Raw genomic sequence first — 13,654 nt, 5'->3', positions numbered from 1 at the left:
AAAAAATTAGCCGGGCGCAGTGGCGGGCGCCTGTAGTCCCAGCTACTTGGGAGGCTGAGGCAGGAGAATGGCGTGAGCCCGGAAGGCGGAGCTTGCAGTGAGCCGAGATTGCGCCACTGTACTCCAGCCTGGGCGACAGAGCGAGACTCCGTCTCAAAAAAATAAATAAATAAATAAATAAAATAAAAAATAAAATGCTAACAGTCTTGCCTGCACTTCCAAACACTGAAACACAGAATTAAAAACTTTCAAAACACAGCAAAGCGTTTTGGACATAGTGCATGAGAGCTCAGGTTCTGACAGTGGGCAAACAATCTGAGGGTCTTGCCCCAGAGGGCAGAGCGAAGATATGAACACAGATGGCATTTTAATATTCTTGGTAGGATCTAAATACCATTCTCATATCAGTTTTCTCTATAAGAACTAAAACAATTTTCAATTAGCTGGGAATTTTTCGTGTGCGTTTCTCTTATTCTTCCAGAGCATGAGGGGTGTGTGAGACACAGCAATGGCCTATTTGGAACAATTCCCTCTCTATCTCATTCTATTCCTGAAACAAGGTCTATGGCTGTGACGGTAAAGCCTCCTTGTGCTTCCCTGCAAACTGGGCCAGCACATCCTGCTGGCCACTCCTTGACGCAGCGGGGCTGACAGACAACACAGGTTGCCGTAGCCACAACAGAGGTAACAACACCTGAAGTGAACCTCGGCTGAAGTGCGGTTTGGGTGATCACATTTTTCTTTCCTCTAAGTGCTATGAAATAATTCCATTCTATTTCGTTTTATTCTACTCTCACTCTCCTTCCTAATGGAACGTAAATCATGACATCAACAGCAAAGCAGAGCCCGCAGCCCCAGAGGCCATGTGTCCAATGCCATGGTGGCACCTCCTCCCTGACCCCCAGCACCTCCTCCCTGACCCCCCAGCACCTCCTCCCTGACCCCCCAGCACCTCCTCCCTGAGGCCCCAGCACCTCCTCCCTGACCCCCCAGCACCTCCTCCCTGAGGCCCCAGCACCTCCTCCCTGACCCCCCAGCACCTCCTCCCTGAGGCCCCAGCACCTCCTCCCTGACGCCCCAGCACCTCCTCCCTGACCCCCCAGCACCTCCTCCCTGACCCCCCAGCACCTCCTCCCTGAGGCCCCAGCACCTCCTCCCTGACGCCCCAGCACCTCCTCCCTGACCCCCCAGCACCTCCTCCCTGACGCCCCAGCACCTCCTCCCTGACCCCCAGCACCTCCTCCCTGACGCCCCAGCACCTCCTCCCTGACGCCCCAGCACCTCCTCCCTGACCCCCCAGCACCTCCTCCCTGACGCCCACTCCACTCTGCTGTCAGCTCTGCAGTCGGCTTGGTGTCCCACCCCTCACACCAGCTCTCAGGGATGTCCCACCAGCCTCTTCAGGAGCCTGGGGCTGGAGACAGAATTGTGAGGCCTGCCTCTCACCTCCTCCCTGTGACCCTGCCTCCCCGTGGCCTCCAAACGTGTCAGGTGCAGCCCTGCTGGGATGCTGCATTCCCATCCGCACGTTCTCAGGGAGGCCTCCCCGCTCCTCTGCCTCCCTAGCTCCCGCCTGTTTGTGGTCTGTCTCCCACTAGAAAGCCAGCTCCCAAGGGCAGGAATTCTGCACTTCCGTCTCGTGCTATATCCCAGAGCCTGGAACAGGCTGGTTTGACGGCACTCATGGGACCGCTGCCCCATTTGTCCCCGCCCATGGTCCTCACAGGTCCCAGCTGTGCTCTCCCTCGGCTGCAGCCACCTCCACCAGCCTGGCTCAAGCTCTCCTGCAGTGAGATAGGAGAGCCCTGGCTGGCTCACGATGTCTAGCTCACCGCCCTCTCAAGTAGACAGCCACAGGAGTACCCCAGGCCCACCTGTCAGCTGCTGGGAAGGAGAGAGGGGTGACCCCACTGTTGTGGGATTGACCCAGGTAAAGGCAAGGAGAGAAGGGGACAGTGTCTGGGGGAAGGCCCCACCTTGGCATGTCAGGTGGCTGGGCAGCCACTAAGAAACATCTGGAGATGGGCTGTCCTTGGGCCATCACTCTCTCACCCCTTCAGTCACTAAGCCAAGATGCTGGCAACCACAGGCAGCCACAGTCCACAGCTGGCAGCCCCCAGGCTTCCCAGACAGAGCATCAGGCTCCTCCGAGGGCAGCAAGCCAGGCTGGAGGCTTCATTCTGCTCAGTGGGCAAAGCCCACCCCAGGGCATGGGCCTGCCAGGAGGATACCCTGACTCCTGAGCTGAGAGTGGGCACCTTCCAAGCCAAGGCCTCCCAGGAACCCCTAGAGCTGAGCTTGCCCCATTTCGTGTTAGCCATGGTTCACAGGAGCAAACCACTCCTCACCCTGAGGACAGAATCATGGACCCAGGTGGCTCCCTCCTGCCCATACCATGGTACCCAGGGCCACTGCTGCTCCCAGCCTTGACTCTGCAGAGGGATCTGAGCACCTCACCTGCCCAAACCTACAAAAAGCTGTCTTAACTCTCCATGACAGGCTGTGTCCCTGACCCCGAGGGAACACATCTCCGGCCCAAATCGCCTGCAGGCCACCCTCAGTTACAGGCCCAGGAACACGCTCCGCCAGTCACATTATGCAGAGCAAGTTTACCCTATAACAAGCCGAGATCAGCACCCAGTGACTGGCGAGGGCCCTGAGTACTCTGAGTCTTTGTGGCACCAAGGAAATGGGTTGTAACATTTATTACAAGACCAGCAGTCACAACAAATAATTTCTGGTTTTATACAAAATGCATAGAGTTACAGTCCTGTTCCCTGTGATTTCATACACGTGCCTGTCACTAGAAAATGAACCAATGCAGGCAGGGCGCGGTGGCTCACGTCTGTAATCCCAGCACTTTGGGAGGCTGAGGTGGGTGCATCACCTGAGGTCAGGAGTTCGAGACCAGCCTGGCCAACATGGCAAAACCCCATCTCTAACACAAAAAATTAGCTGGGAGCAGTGACGCGAGCCTGTGGTCTCAGCTACTTGGGAGGCTGAGGCAGAAGAATCGCTTGAACCTTGGAGGCGGAAGTTGCAGTGAGCCGAGATCACGCCACTGCACTCTAGCCTGGGTGACAGAGCAAGACTCCATCTCAAAAGAAAAAGAAGCCAGTGCTGAGAGGTTGTGACTACCGACAGGCCATTGACACTCCCCTCTAAGCTCGCATCTACTTCCCTCTGTATTTTCCAAACAGTCCCCATGAGATGCCCTGCCACACTGCACCTTGCCCCATTTTCCATCCTCCAATCTTCCAAAATGGTTACATCACCATCTTCGGTTACATCAATATTCAATTTAATTATTACGACTGTGTAAAATATGGCTTGTTGGCCAGGCGCAGTGACTCAAGCCTGTAATCCCAGCACTCTGGGAGGCTGAGGCGGGCGGATCATGAGGTCAGGAGATCGAGACCATCCTGGCTAACACGGTGATATCCCGTCTCTACTAAAAATACAAAAAAATTAGCCGGGTGTGGTGGCGGGCGCCTGTAGTCCCAGCTACTTGGGAGGCTGAGGCAGAAGAATGGTGTGAACCCGGGAGGCGGAGCTTGCAGTGAGCCGAGATTGCACCACTGCACTCCAGCCTGGGGGAAAGAGCAAACTCCGTCTCAAAAAAAAAAAAAAAAAAAAAGGCCGGGCGCGGTGGCTCACGCCTGTAATCCCAGCACTTTGGGAGGCAGAGATGGGCGGATCACGAGGTCAGGAGATCGAGACCATCCTGGCGAACACGGTGAAACCCCGTCTCTACTAAAAATACAAAAATTAGCCGGGCGCGGTGGCGGGCGTCTGTAGTCCCAGCCACACGGGAGGCTGAGGCAGGAGAATGGCGTGAACCCGGGAGGCGGAGCTTGCAGTGAGTGGAGATTGCGCCACTGCACTCCAGCCTGGCGACAGAGCAAGACTCCGTCTCAAAAAAAAAAAAAAAAAAATATGGCTTGTTACTGGACCAAGAAGTACAGGCTCTCTTATTCCACTTTTTGTTTTTCATGGAAGTGGTAACTGCCACCTGGGGTCTTGTGCTTGGCCTCCATGCACCCCCATCTCAGCCCCAAACACTGAGGCCTCTCTGATGACAGCAAGTTCTGGGGGTCCCTAGGCTCCCTCACCATCAACCTAGAAGCCTGCATCCAGTAATCATTGACTTAAGAGTGAAGATGAAACACAGCCATACAAAACAAAAATGACAAAGCTACCGGCTTCATGAGGGGCCTTTCTCCTCCCTGCGACTGAGACCAACCAGATGTGAGCCTCCAGCTGGCACCTCCATGAACTCAGGGGACCAATGGCTAGAAAAGAAGCATCCTCTCGGGCATACCACCCCATGCACAAAAACCACCCAGCCAGCCCAACAAATACCAAAGCATCAGTGTCATGAAGATCGCATTCTCTATTACACACAAAATTCGGTTTGGAATTAATGGCAAGTTTTTGTTTTGCTTTGTTCTGTTTTGTTTTTTGAGACAGGGTCTGTCACCCAGGCTGGAGTGTATGGAGTGCAGTGGCACAAACACAGCTCACTGCAGCCTCCACCTCCTGGGGACAAAGGATGCTCCCACCTCAACCTCCCAGGTAGCTGGGCCCACAGCATGCGCCACAATCTCAGCTCCTTTTTATTTTTTTTGCACAGCCAAGGTCTCGCTATGTTGCCCAGGCTGGTCTCACCCTCCTGGGATCAACTGATTCTCTCACCTCAGCCTCCCAAAGTGCTGGGATTACAGGAATGAGCCACTGTGCCTGGCCCATAATGGATGTTTCAAACTAAGAGGAAGAAGTTTACACCTAGAATCTCCCCTGAGCTAACCAGTGAATCAGTTAGAGGACAAACTCATCCCAAGCGTCATGGGCACGACTGCCATGTCATGAGTAGCCTGAGGAGAACCAGACTTTCCAGAAGGCCTGGAGGGAGGACTTGCAGCACACCATGCAGCAAGCCTCAAGGCACAGGATGCGAGAGCCAAAATTCTCACAAAGCTGCTACTGAAAGCTTTGTGCAGAAGGACAAAAGTTGAATAAATTTATCAAGTACACATCTATCCTCAAGACGTCACTTAAGGGTTGCAGCGTATCAGTTAGACTGAGACACGGCCCATCAGCCTCGACCTGCTGGTGCTCAGCCTGCAGACTCTAAGGCCTCCTGACTGTCCTCTTCCTCCCGCTTCTCCTGCCAGCGCTGCCTCCTGAGGATCTGGGGCTGCCTGCTCTGCCCATTGCTCTGCAGGCCCCTTGACCCAGAGCTTGCCTGCACGCTCCTCTCAGCCTCCAGAGCCTGCAGTCTCTCTCCATCCTCGCCCCACCTAAGGACTGCTTCCTCACCCGGGCCAGGTGGTCTTTACCTGGTTGTCAGGGTGTCCTTTCTCCCCTCGACCCCTCCTCAGCGAGGGCTGCCTGCCTAGTTCCCATCTCACCCCCAGCCTGCTACACTGACAGCGGCAGCACCTCACCCATTTGTCCTCCTGCCGCCACCCACTGGCCTTGCTCTGGTGCTGGTTCACCACAAACGCCCTGGGGCCAAGCCCAGCGCAGAGGCCACGATGGTCCCACAACACATTCATGGGTGAAAGAACAGACAGTGGAATACAGAGTAACAAACGGGGAACAGACTGGGCACGGTAGCTCACGCCTGTAATTCCAGCAACTTGGGAGGCCAAGGCGGGCAAATCACCTGAGGTCAGGAGTTTGAGACCAGCCTGACCAACATGTTGAAACCCCGTCTCTACTAAAAGTACAAAACTAGCCAGGCACGGTGGTGCATATCTGTAATCCCACCAGCTACTCAGGAGGCTGAGGCAGGAGAAATGCTTGAACCTGGAAGGCGGAGGTTGCAGTGATATGAAATGGTGCCATTGCACTCCAGCCTGGGCAACAAGAGCAAAACTCCGTCTCAAAAAGAAAAAAAAAATACAGGGAACAACACACAGCACATTCCCCAGAGCCATGAAAGGACTTGGCATCTGATAAAACCCAGTACCTTAGAGACACTGTCAGGCAATAATTTTGTGGAGGAGACAGATAAGACCTGAGGTTGAGGCCCAAGGGCATCCGTCAACCTGACTGCACCTGCCAACTCTGCAGGACCCAGCCAAGGTCTGACTTACCCTGCACGTGCAGGAAGGAGGGAGGGGCCCGCCACCGTCACCCCTACACCGCCTGGCCAAACATGACGAAGGCCTGTTCAGAGCTTCAGAACTTGACGTAAGACGGACAGTGTATAGGGTCTGGTGAGAGTGTGAAACGGCACGGCCACTGTGAAGAACTGACTTTATCCCAGCACATGACCCACTCCTAGATACAGGCCCCAACGACTTGACGACCCGCATCTACACAAAGACTTGCACACAAACATGCCCATCACCAGGAGAATGAAGAAATGAAATACGGAACAAGCACACAATGGACGCTGCCCCCACAATGGACAGCACGGAGTCTGAAACATGCAAACCACACAGATGAATCTCAGAGGCATCGTGCTGGGGAAGGCGTCGTGCTGGGGAAGGGATCGTGCTGGGGAAGGGGTCATGCTGGGGAAGGGGTCGTGCTGGGGAAGGCGTCGTGCTGGGGGAGGGATCGTGCTGGGGAAGGGGTCGTGCTGGGGCAGGGGTCGTGCTGGGGAAGGGGTCGTGCTGGGGAAGGCGTCGTGCTGGGGAAGGGGTCGTGCTGGGGAAGGGATCGTGCTGGGGAAGGGGTCGTGCTGGGGCAGGGGTCGTGCTGGGGAAGGCGTCGTGCTGGGGAAAGAAGCCAGGTGAGAGCACACGACCCTCAAGGCAGGTGAAACTGGCCAGGCATGGTGGTTCACGCCTGTAATCCCAGCACCTCAGCTTTGGGAAGCTGAAGCGAGTGGATCACCTAACGTCAGGAGTTCAAGACCAGCCCCGCCAACATGGTGAAACCCCGTCTCTACTAAAAATACAAAAATTAGCCAAGCATGGTGGCGGGTGCCTATAATCCCAGCTACTCGGGAAGCTCAGGCAGGAGAACTGCTTGAACCCGGGAGGTGGAGGTTGCAGTGAGCTGAAATCGGGCCATTGCACTCAAGCCTGGGCAATGAAAGTGAAACTCAGTCTCAGAGAAAAAAAAAGAGAGAGGGAGATAGGCAAAACTAATCCACGGTGACAGAAATCAGCAACGGTGCCAGCAGGAGGGAAGGCACTGCCTGAGGGCAAGGGGCATGCGGGACCCACATGGGGACAGTGATGCGTGTGACAGGCTCCGCACTGCCAGGCATGGGACTCTGTCGGAGCTCACAGAGGAGCAGGCGTGAGCTGTACATTTCACTACAGGTAAACTTTTACTCAAAGGAAGACTGGAAACAAACACTGAGCTCTAGGGAACGACGGTGGTATGGGCTGCGGTTTTCAGGGCGGCGTGCGTGGAAGCATGCTGACTGCAAACACGTCCCATTCGAGAGGGTCTGGGGGACAGACGAGATGGACAGAGACGTGGGGAGAGTGCAACAAAGTGCTGCCTGCAGAGCACGGTGGTGAACACCCACGTGGGTGGCCATGGAATCATTCTTCAGTACTTTGAAAATTCTCAAATTTCCATCATGAAATCTTTGAGGAAAGGGGCAATTGCTTTCTAGCATTATGGAAAAGTAGTTGACTCAGCCAATTCTGGAAGACAGGGTGTGTGAGGAGAAAGTAACAAGAAAGGAAGGAGACCACCTGGAAACCTGGGGTATGTTGGGGGCTTCATGGAGAAGGAACGATGACAGTCGGCACGAGGAGCCCAGTGACGTGCAGGTGGCTGAGAGGATGGCTGAGGAAGGGGAGAGGAGGTGGAAGCTCATGGCGGGGACGACTGACCTCCGTTTCTGATGGCTGTGATCCCTTGGTAGAAGTCTTCAAAGCTGATCACGCCGAGCCCACTGGGATCCAAGTACTTAGTTAAGTCCTTCACCTGTAATTGCCAAATGAGACCAGGTTACCCTAAGCCTTTACAGCAGGGGTCCCCAACCCTGGACCTCGGACCTGGACCTATGGCCTGCTGGGAACGGGGAGGCACAGCAGGAGGTGAGGGAGCACTACCGCCTGAGCTCCCCTCCTGTCAGATCAGCAGGGGCAGGGTATCAGGATCTCACAGGAGTGCAAAGCCTCCCGTGGGCTCCGCATGCAAGGGGTCCAGGTTGCACGCTCCTTATGAGAATCTAACGCCTGATGACCTGAACAGTTTCATCCTGACACCACCCCGACCCCCGACCCGTGTGTGGAAAAGTGTCCTCTATAAAACCAATCCCTGGTGCCAGGAAGGCTGGGGGCCACTTTAGGGAATCAGGATTAGGTTGTATCACGTGCTTGGCTTTTTCACCAAAAGCACAGAAGCCGCCAACGTGGCGGTGCTGACAGCGACAACGTCTGACTCCGCACATACAAGAGGCAGCACAGCCTTCACAGGCCACTGCGGACGGCCACAGCCACAGGACAGGCAGCACCCTGTAAATGGGCTGCCAGCAGCACCTGGTGTGATGAACCACGGGAGTGGGACCCTGGCCACTGAAAGCCTGCAGCCAGGGTCTTATGTGGGGAGATCAGTTCTGAAGTTTTAGATATTGTTCTGGCAAGGATCCAGCAGGCGAACATAGATAAGTTACATAGATAACATAGATAAGCAGCTGGGCGCGGTAGTTCACGCCTGTAATCCCAGCACTTTGGGAGGCCGAGGCAGGCAGATCATGAGGTCAGGAGATCAAGACCATCCTGGCGAACACGGTGAAACCCCATCTCTACTAAAAATACAAAAAATTAGCTGGGTGTGGTGGCGGGCGCCTGTAGTCCCAGCTATTTGGGAGGCTAAGGTAGGAGAATGGCGTGAACCCGGGAGGTGGAGCTTGCAATGAGCTGAGATCTGGCCACTGCACTCCAGCCTGGGCAACAGAGTGAGACCCCGTCTCAAAAAAAAAAAAGATAACATAGATAAGCACACACCACCCATTCAGAAATGCCTTCCTGGCTCTGCAGAGTCCTTGGTAGAAAATAACTGAGGGAAAGAGACTCTAGATATCAAAAATCATAAATGCTAAGTAGGTTAACTCATACACAGATATAACATAAAATGAAACTCTTCAGAAAGAACGCAGGTTTATTCTGCCAAGTGTAAACTGGATTTCACAAAAATTTTAAGAATTTCAGGCCGGGCGCGGTGGTTCAAGCCTGTAATCCCAGCACTTTGGGAGGCCGAGACGGGCGGATCACAAGGTCAGGAGATCGAGACCATCCTGGCTAACACAGTGAAACCCCGTCTCTACTAAAAATACAAAAAACTAGCCGGGCGAGTTAGCGGGCGCCTGTAGTCCCAGCTACTCAGGAAGCTGAGGCAGGAGAATGGCGTAAACCCGGGAGGCGGAGCTTGCAGTGAGCTGAGATCCGGCCACTGCACTCCAGCCCGGGCAACAGAGTGAGACTCCGTCTCAATAAAATAAAATAAAAAAATTTCAGGGGATGGGGTGGAAGCGGGGAGAGCATTAGGAAAAATACCTGGGCTTAATACCCAGGTGATGGGCTGACAGGTGCAGCAAACCACCATGGCACATGTTTGCCTATGTAACAAACCTGTACATCCTACACATGCCCCCCAAAACTTAAAAAATAAAAAATAAAAATTTAAAACTTTTATACTCAAAAGATAACAATAAAAACAAAAAAATGACACTGGGAGAAAGTATTTGCAAATCATGTACCTGTTAAATGACTTATGTCCAGAATATATAAGGAAATCTTACAATTAAGAAGACAACTCAGGCCGGGCGCAGTGGCTCACGCCTGTAATCCCAGCACTGTGGAAGGCCGAGGTGAGTGGATCACCTGAGGTCGGGAGTTCGAGACCATCCTGACTGAAGTGGAGAAACCCCATCTCTACTAAAAATACAAAATCAGCCAGGCGTGGTGGTGCATGCCTGTAATCCCAGCTACTCAGGAGGCTGAGACAGGAGAATTGCTTAAACCCAGGAGGCAGAAGTTGCAGTGAGCGGAGATTGCACCATTGCACTCCAGCCCAGGTGACTGAACGAGGATCTGTCTCAAAAAAAAAAAAGAAAAAAAAAAGACAACTGAATTTTTTTTTAAGTGGGCAAAAGACTTAAATAGAAATTTCATCAGAAAATATGTATGAATGGTTGATAAACACATGAAAAAATGCTCAATTAGTCCTCAAAGAAATGCAAATTAAAACCACAATGTGGCTGGGTGCCTTGTGGCTCACGCCTGTATTCCCAGCACTTTGGGAGGCTGAGATGGGCGGATCACCAAAGGTCAGGGGTTCCAGACCAGCCTGGCCAACATGGCAAAACCCCATCTTTACTAAAAAAACAAAAATTAACCAGATGTGGCACTCGCCTGTAATCCGAGCTACTCGGGAGGCTGAGGCTGGAGAACTGCTTGAATCCGGGAGGCGGAGCTTGCAGTGAGCCAAGATTATGCCACTGCACTCCAGCCTGGGCTACATAGTGAGACTCTGTCTCAAAAAAAAAAAAAAAAAAAGTTTGAGGCTGGGTGTGGTGGTTCATGCCTATAATCCCAGCACTTTGGGAGGCTGAAGCAGGCAGATCACCTGAGGTCAGGAGTTCGAGACCAGCCTGACCAACATGGACAAACCCCGTCTCTACTAAAAATACAAAATTAGCCGGATGTGGTGGCGGGCACCTGTAACCCCAGTTACTCGGGAGGCTGAGGCAGGAGAATTGCTTAAACCTGGGAGGTGGAAGTTGCAGTGAGCTGAGAGAGATCATGCCACTGTACTCCAGCCTGGGCAAAAACAGTGAAACTCTGTCTCAAAAAAAAGAGGTTTGAACATTGATAAATATTTGATGATATTAAGGAACGGTTCGTTTTTGCAGGTGTGATTATATTTTCGTAATTTTTCAAAGAGCACTGCTTTTTAGACACATGTACTGAAATACTTAGAAATACCTCAAGAATCTGGGGTGAGGCACAGATATCACCAGAAGCATGCCTGCACGTTGCTGCGACTGGGGCTGGGTACCAGTGCACCGTTTCACTACTATCCACTTTCATATGGGTTTGAACTCTTCCATAATGAAAACTTCAAGAACAGCAAAAGAGGAAAAAGAGGACAAAGAAGAAAGAAGTGTGGGCCAGGGAGAAAGGAAAAAGGAGGCAGCATTCAGCCATAGAGGGAGCAGACTCCTGAAGGAAGCCCCTCTTGGGTGGGGGGCTGGGCTGTGAAAATGCTCAGGGACAAGGAGAGGCAACAGGCTGGCAAGAGCCCTGGCTGCAGCCATATCCATTAACTGACAAAACCCTAGGCCCTGCGGTGAAGTCCAGATGCCCCAGCTGCCACCAAGCAGCAAGCACGGAACCCTCAAGGGCAACCCCGCTGGAGACACCAGGACACAGCTGCTCTGTTTCAGGACAAGGATGGGGGTGCGGCATGTGGTCAGCAAGGCCATCGCATCGGATGCGCCCAGGAGGCAATCCAGAAAGCCCGAAGCACACAGGCCAGGACCCCCGCGGCTGGCCCTCTTGCCACTGTGGGCCAACATACTCCATAAAGTCAGGCTCAAACAGGGCCAGCCCCAGCTAACGGACCCCACAGTGCGGGATTCCTGAGCCAGAGACTGAGTTTCCGCTTCCCCTCCACAATGGAAGAGGCCGGGGCCATCGCCTCAATCCTAGGGCCCCGGGTGCCAGCGCGACTCTGGGCTCGGAAGTCCATCATCAGCCAACTTCCTGGAGACAACCGGAGTTTATAAAACGTCTACCCACTTATCTCACAAAAGTCCTCCTTCCTAAGAATGTGTGAGTCTTGCTGGGTACCTGAGAGTTACCTAATCCAGAGTCCAGACTGGCCAATCTGTCCTGAAGATTCCTAAGAATTTCAACACTGAGGTTACTAATTGAACACGAAGTACCAAGTCGTTCATTCTGAAACATTCACCAAACATTTTTTAAACAAATCATTAACTACAACAGGCCCCTTTACGTGTTACCATGTTAGAATGAATAAGAGTGAATCGAAGTATACATTTTTAAAACTCCATTTTAATTGTATTTTCTTTATAATTTGTAGAACAGATGAGCTTCATGTAACTGATGATTTGGGGATAGTTCTAATTCTCCAAGCCCAAAATACTCAATTCAGAGGCTTCGGGGAAAAAAAAAAAAAAAAGGTGAAACTGTGAAAAATAAGACAGTCTGCCCTTCCCTGCAAAATCCAGTAGCGGCAGAAAACTGAGCCAAGAGACATACACCAGAGTGGCCAAAGCCAGCCAGCACCGCTCCAGCAGACGGACAGTAAGTTACAGAAACACCAGAGGCAGAATCCACTCAGTCACTGGCTCCAGGGTGACTGCAGTACGAAAAACTTACTGACAAACGGCATTGTTCCTGCTATGGATATAGAAACATGATCCACTAATCTGAAAGAAAGGAAAGCAGAACGAGTTCTCCCACCACAGTCAGCTAGGATCCCAGAGACTCCTCCCAGGATTCTCGAATACCACACTGTGTTACGGCTTCACAGCAAAGCACCTTTCGAAGGAGAAATGCCACCTTTCTGCATCCTGTTGTCACTATCATACCTGAATGTTTTCAACAAAGCTTATCTTATCAGAAACCATGGCAACAATAGGCGCTCCCTTAGCTATTTGTAAACGTCACACTGGATCTCACACTGGATCAGCACGTGGGCCAGCGTGGGCAGGGAGAGAGGCGGCTCTGAAAGCCTGGCTATGCAGTATCTCCCAACAGCACTGAAGCCTGTGGTTCGCCTGCCGACGGCATGGACGCTTCTTTCTTTTTTTTTTTTTTTTGAGACGGAGTCTCGCTGTATCACCCAGGCTGGAGTGCAGTGGCGCGATCTCGGCTCACTGCAAGCTCCGCCTGCCGGGTTTACGCCATTCTCCTGCCTCAGCCTCCGAGTAGCTGGGACTACAGGCGCCCACCACCACGCCCGGCTAGTTTTTTGTATTTTTAGTAGAGACGGGGTTTCACCGTGTTAGCCAGGATGGTCTCGATCTCCTGACCTCGTGATCCACCCGCCTCGGCCTCCCAAAGTGCTGGGATTACAGGCTTGAGCCACCGCGCCCGGCCATGGACGCTTCTTTCTAAAAGGAGACGCCAAGCAGCTAAACATATATATACACAAAGGATTTTCCCTGCCGTTCCCAACAAGTGCTCGCTTTTTTGTTTTGATTTTTCTTTTCTGTTGTTTTTGTTTGTTTGTTGCTGAGATAGAGTCTCGCCCAGGATGGAGTGCAGTCCTGCAATGTCAGCTCACTACAGCCTCCACCTTCTGGTTCGGATGATTCTCCTGCCTCAGCCTCCCAAGTAGCTGCGATTACAGCTACCTTCCACCAAAGTCAACTAATTTTTTTTTGTATTTGTAGTAGAGACAGCGTTTCACTATGCTAGACAGGCTGGTCTCGAAATCCTGACCCCAGGTGATCTGCCCACCTCAGCCTTCCAAAGTGCTGGGATTACAGGCATGAGCCACCACACCTAGCCTTGTTTTTCTTTTTCTCTTTTTTTTTTTTTTTTTTGACACAGGGTCTCACTCTGTCACTCGGGCTAGGGTGCAGTGACATAATCTCAACTCACTACAACCTCTGCCTCCCAGGTTCAACCGATTTTCCTGCCTCAGCCTCCGGAATAGCTGCATGTGCCGCCATAGTTGGCTAATTTTTGTATTTTAGGTA

General features: G+C 52.5%; 1 protein-coding gene across 2 annotated transcripts in view; it reads right to left on the bottom strand.

Moving 5' to 3' along the window:
* The window catches only part of RAB11FIP3 (RAB11 family interacting protein 3), a 97,889-nt gene that overhangs the window by 52,420 nt on the left and 31,815 nt on the right, over positions 1–13,654 (bottom strand). For both annotated transcript variants that reach the window (XM_007980131.3, XM_007980139.3), the window contains exon 2: positions 7,809–7,902. In XM_007980131.3, coding sequence (XP_007978322.3) covers positions 7,809–7,902 — 94 coding nt within the window. The remainder of the gene's footprint in view (positions 1–7,808; positions 7,903–13,654) is intronic.

This window comes from Chlorocebus sabaeus, chromosome 5 (assembly GCF_047675955.1).
Source record: "Chlorocebus sabaeus isolate Y175 chromosome 5, mChlSab1.0.hap1, whole genome shotgun sequence".
Taxonomy (NCBI): Eukaryota; Metazoa; Chordata; class Mammalia; order Primates; family Cercopithecidae; genus Chlorocebus; species Chlorocebus sabaeus.
Note: the sequence above shows the minus strand (reverse complement) of the source record. Positions and strands in the feature narration are given on the sequence as shown.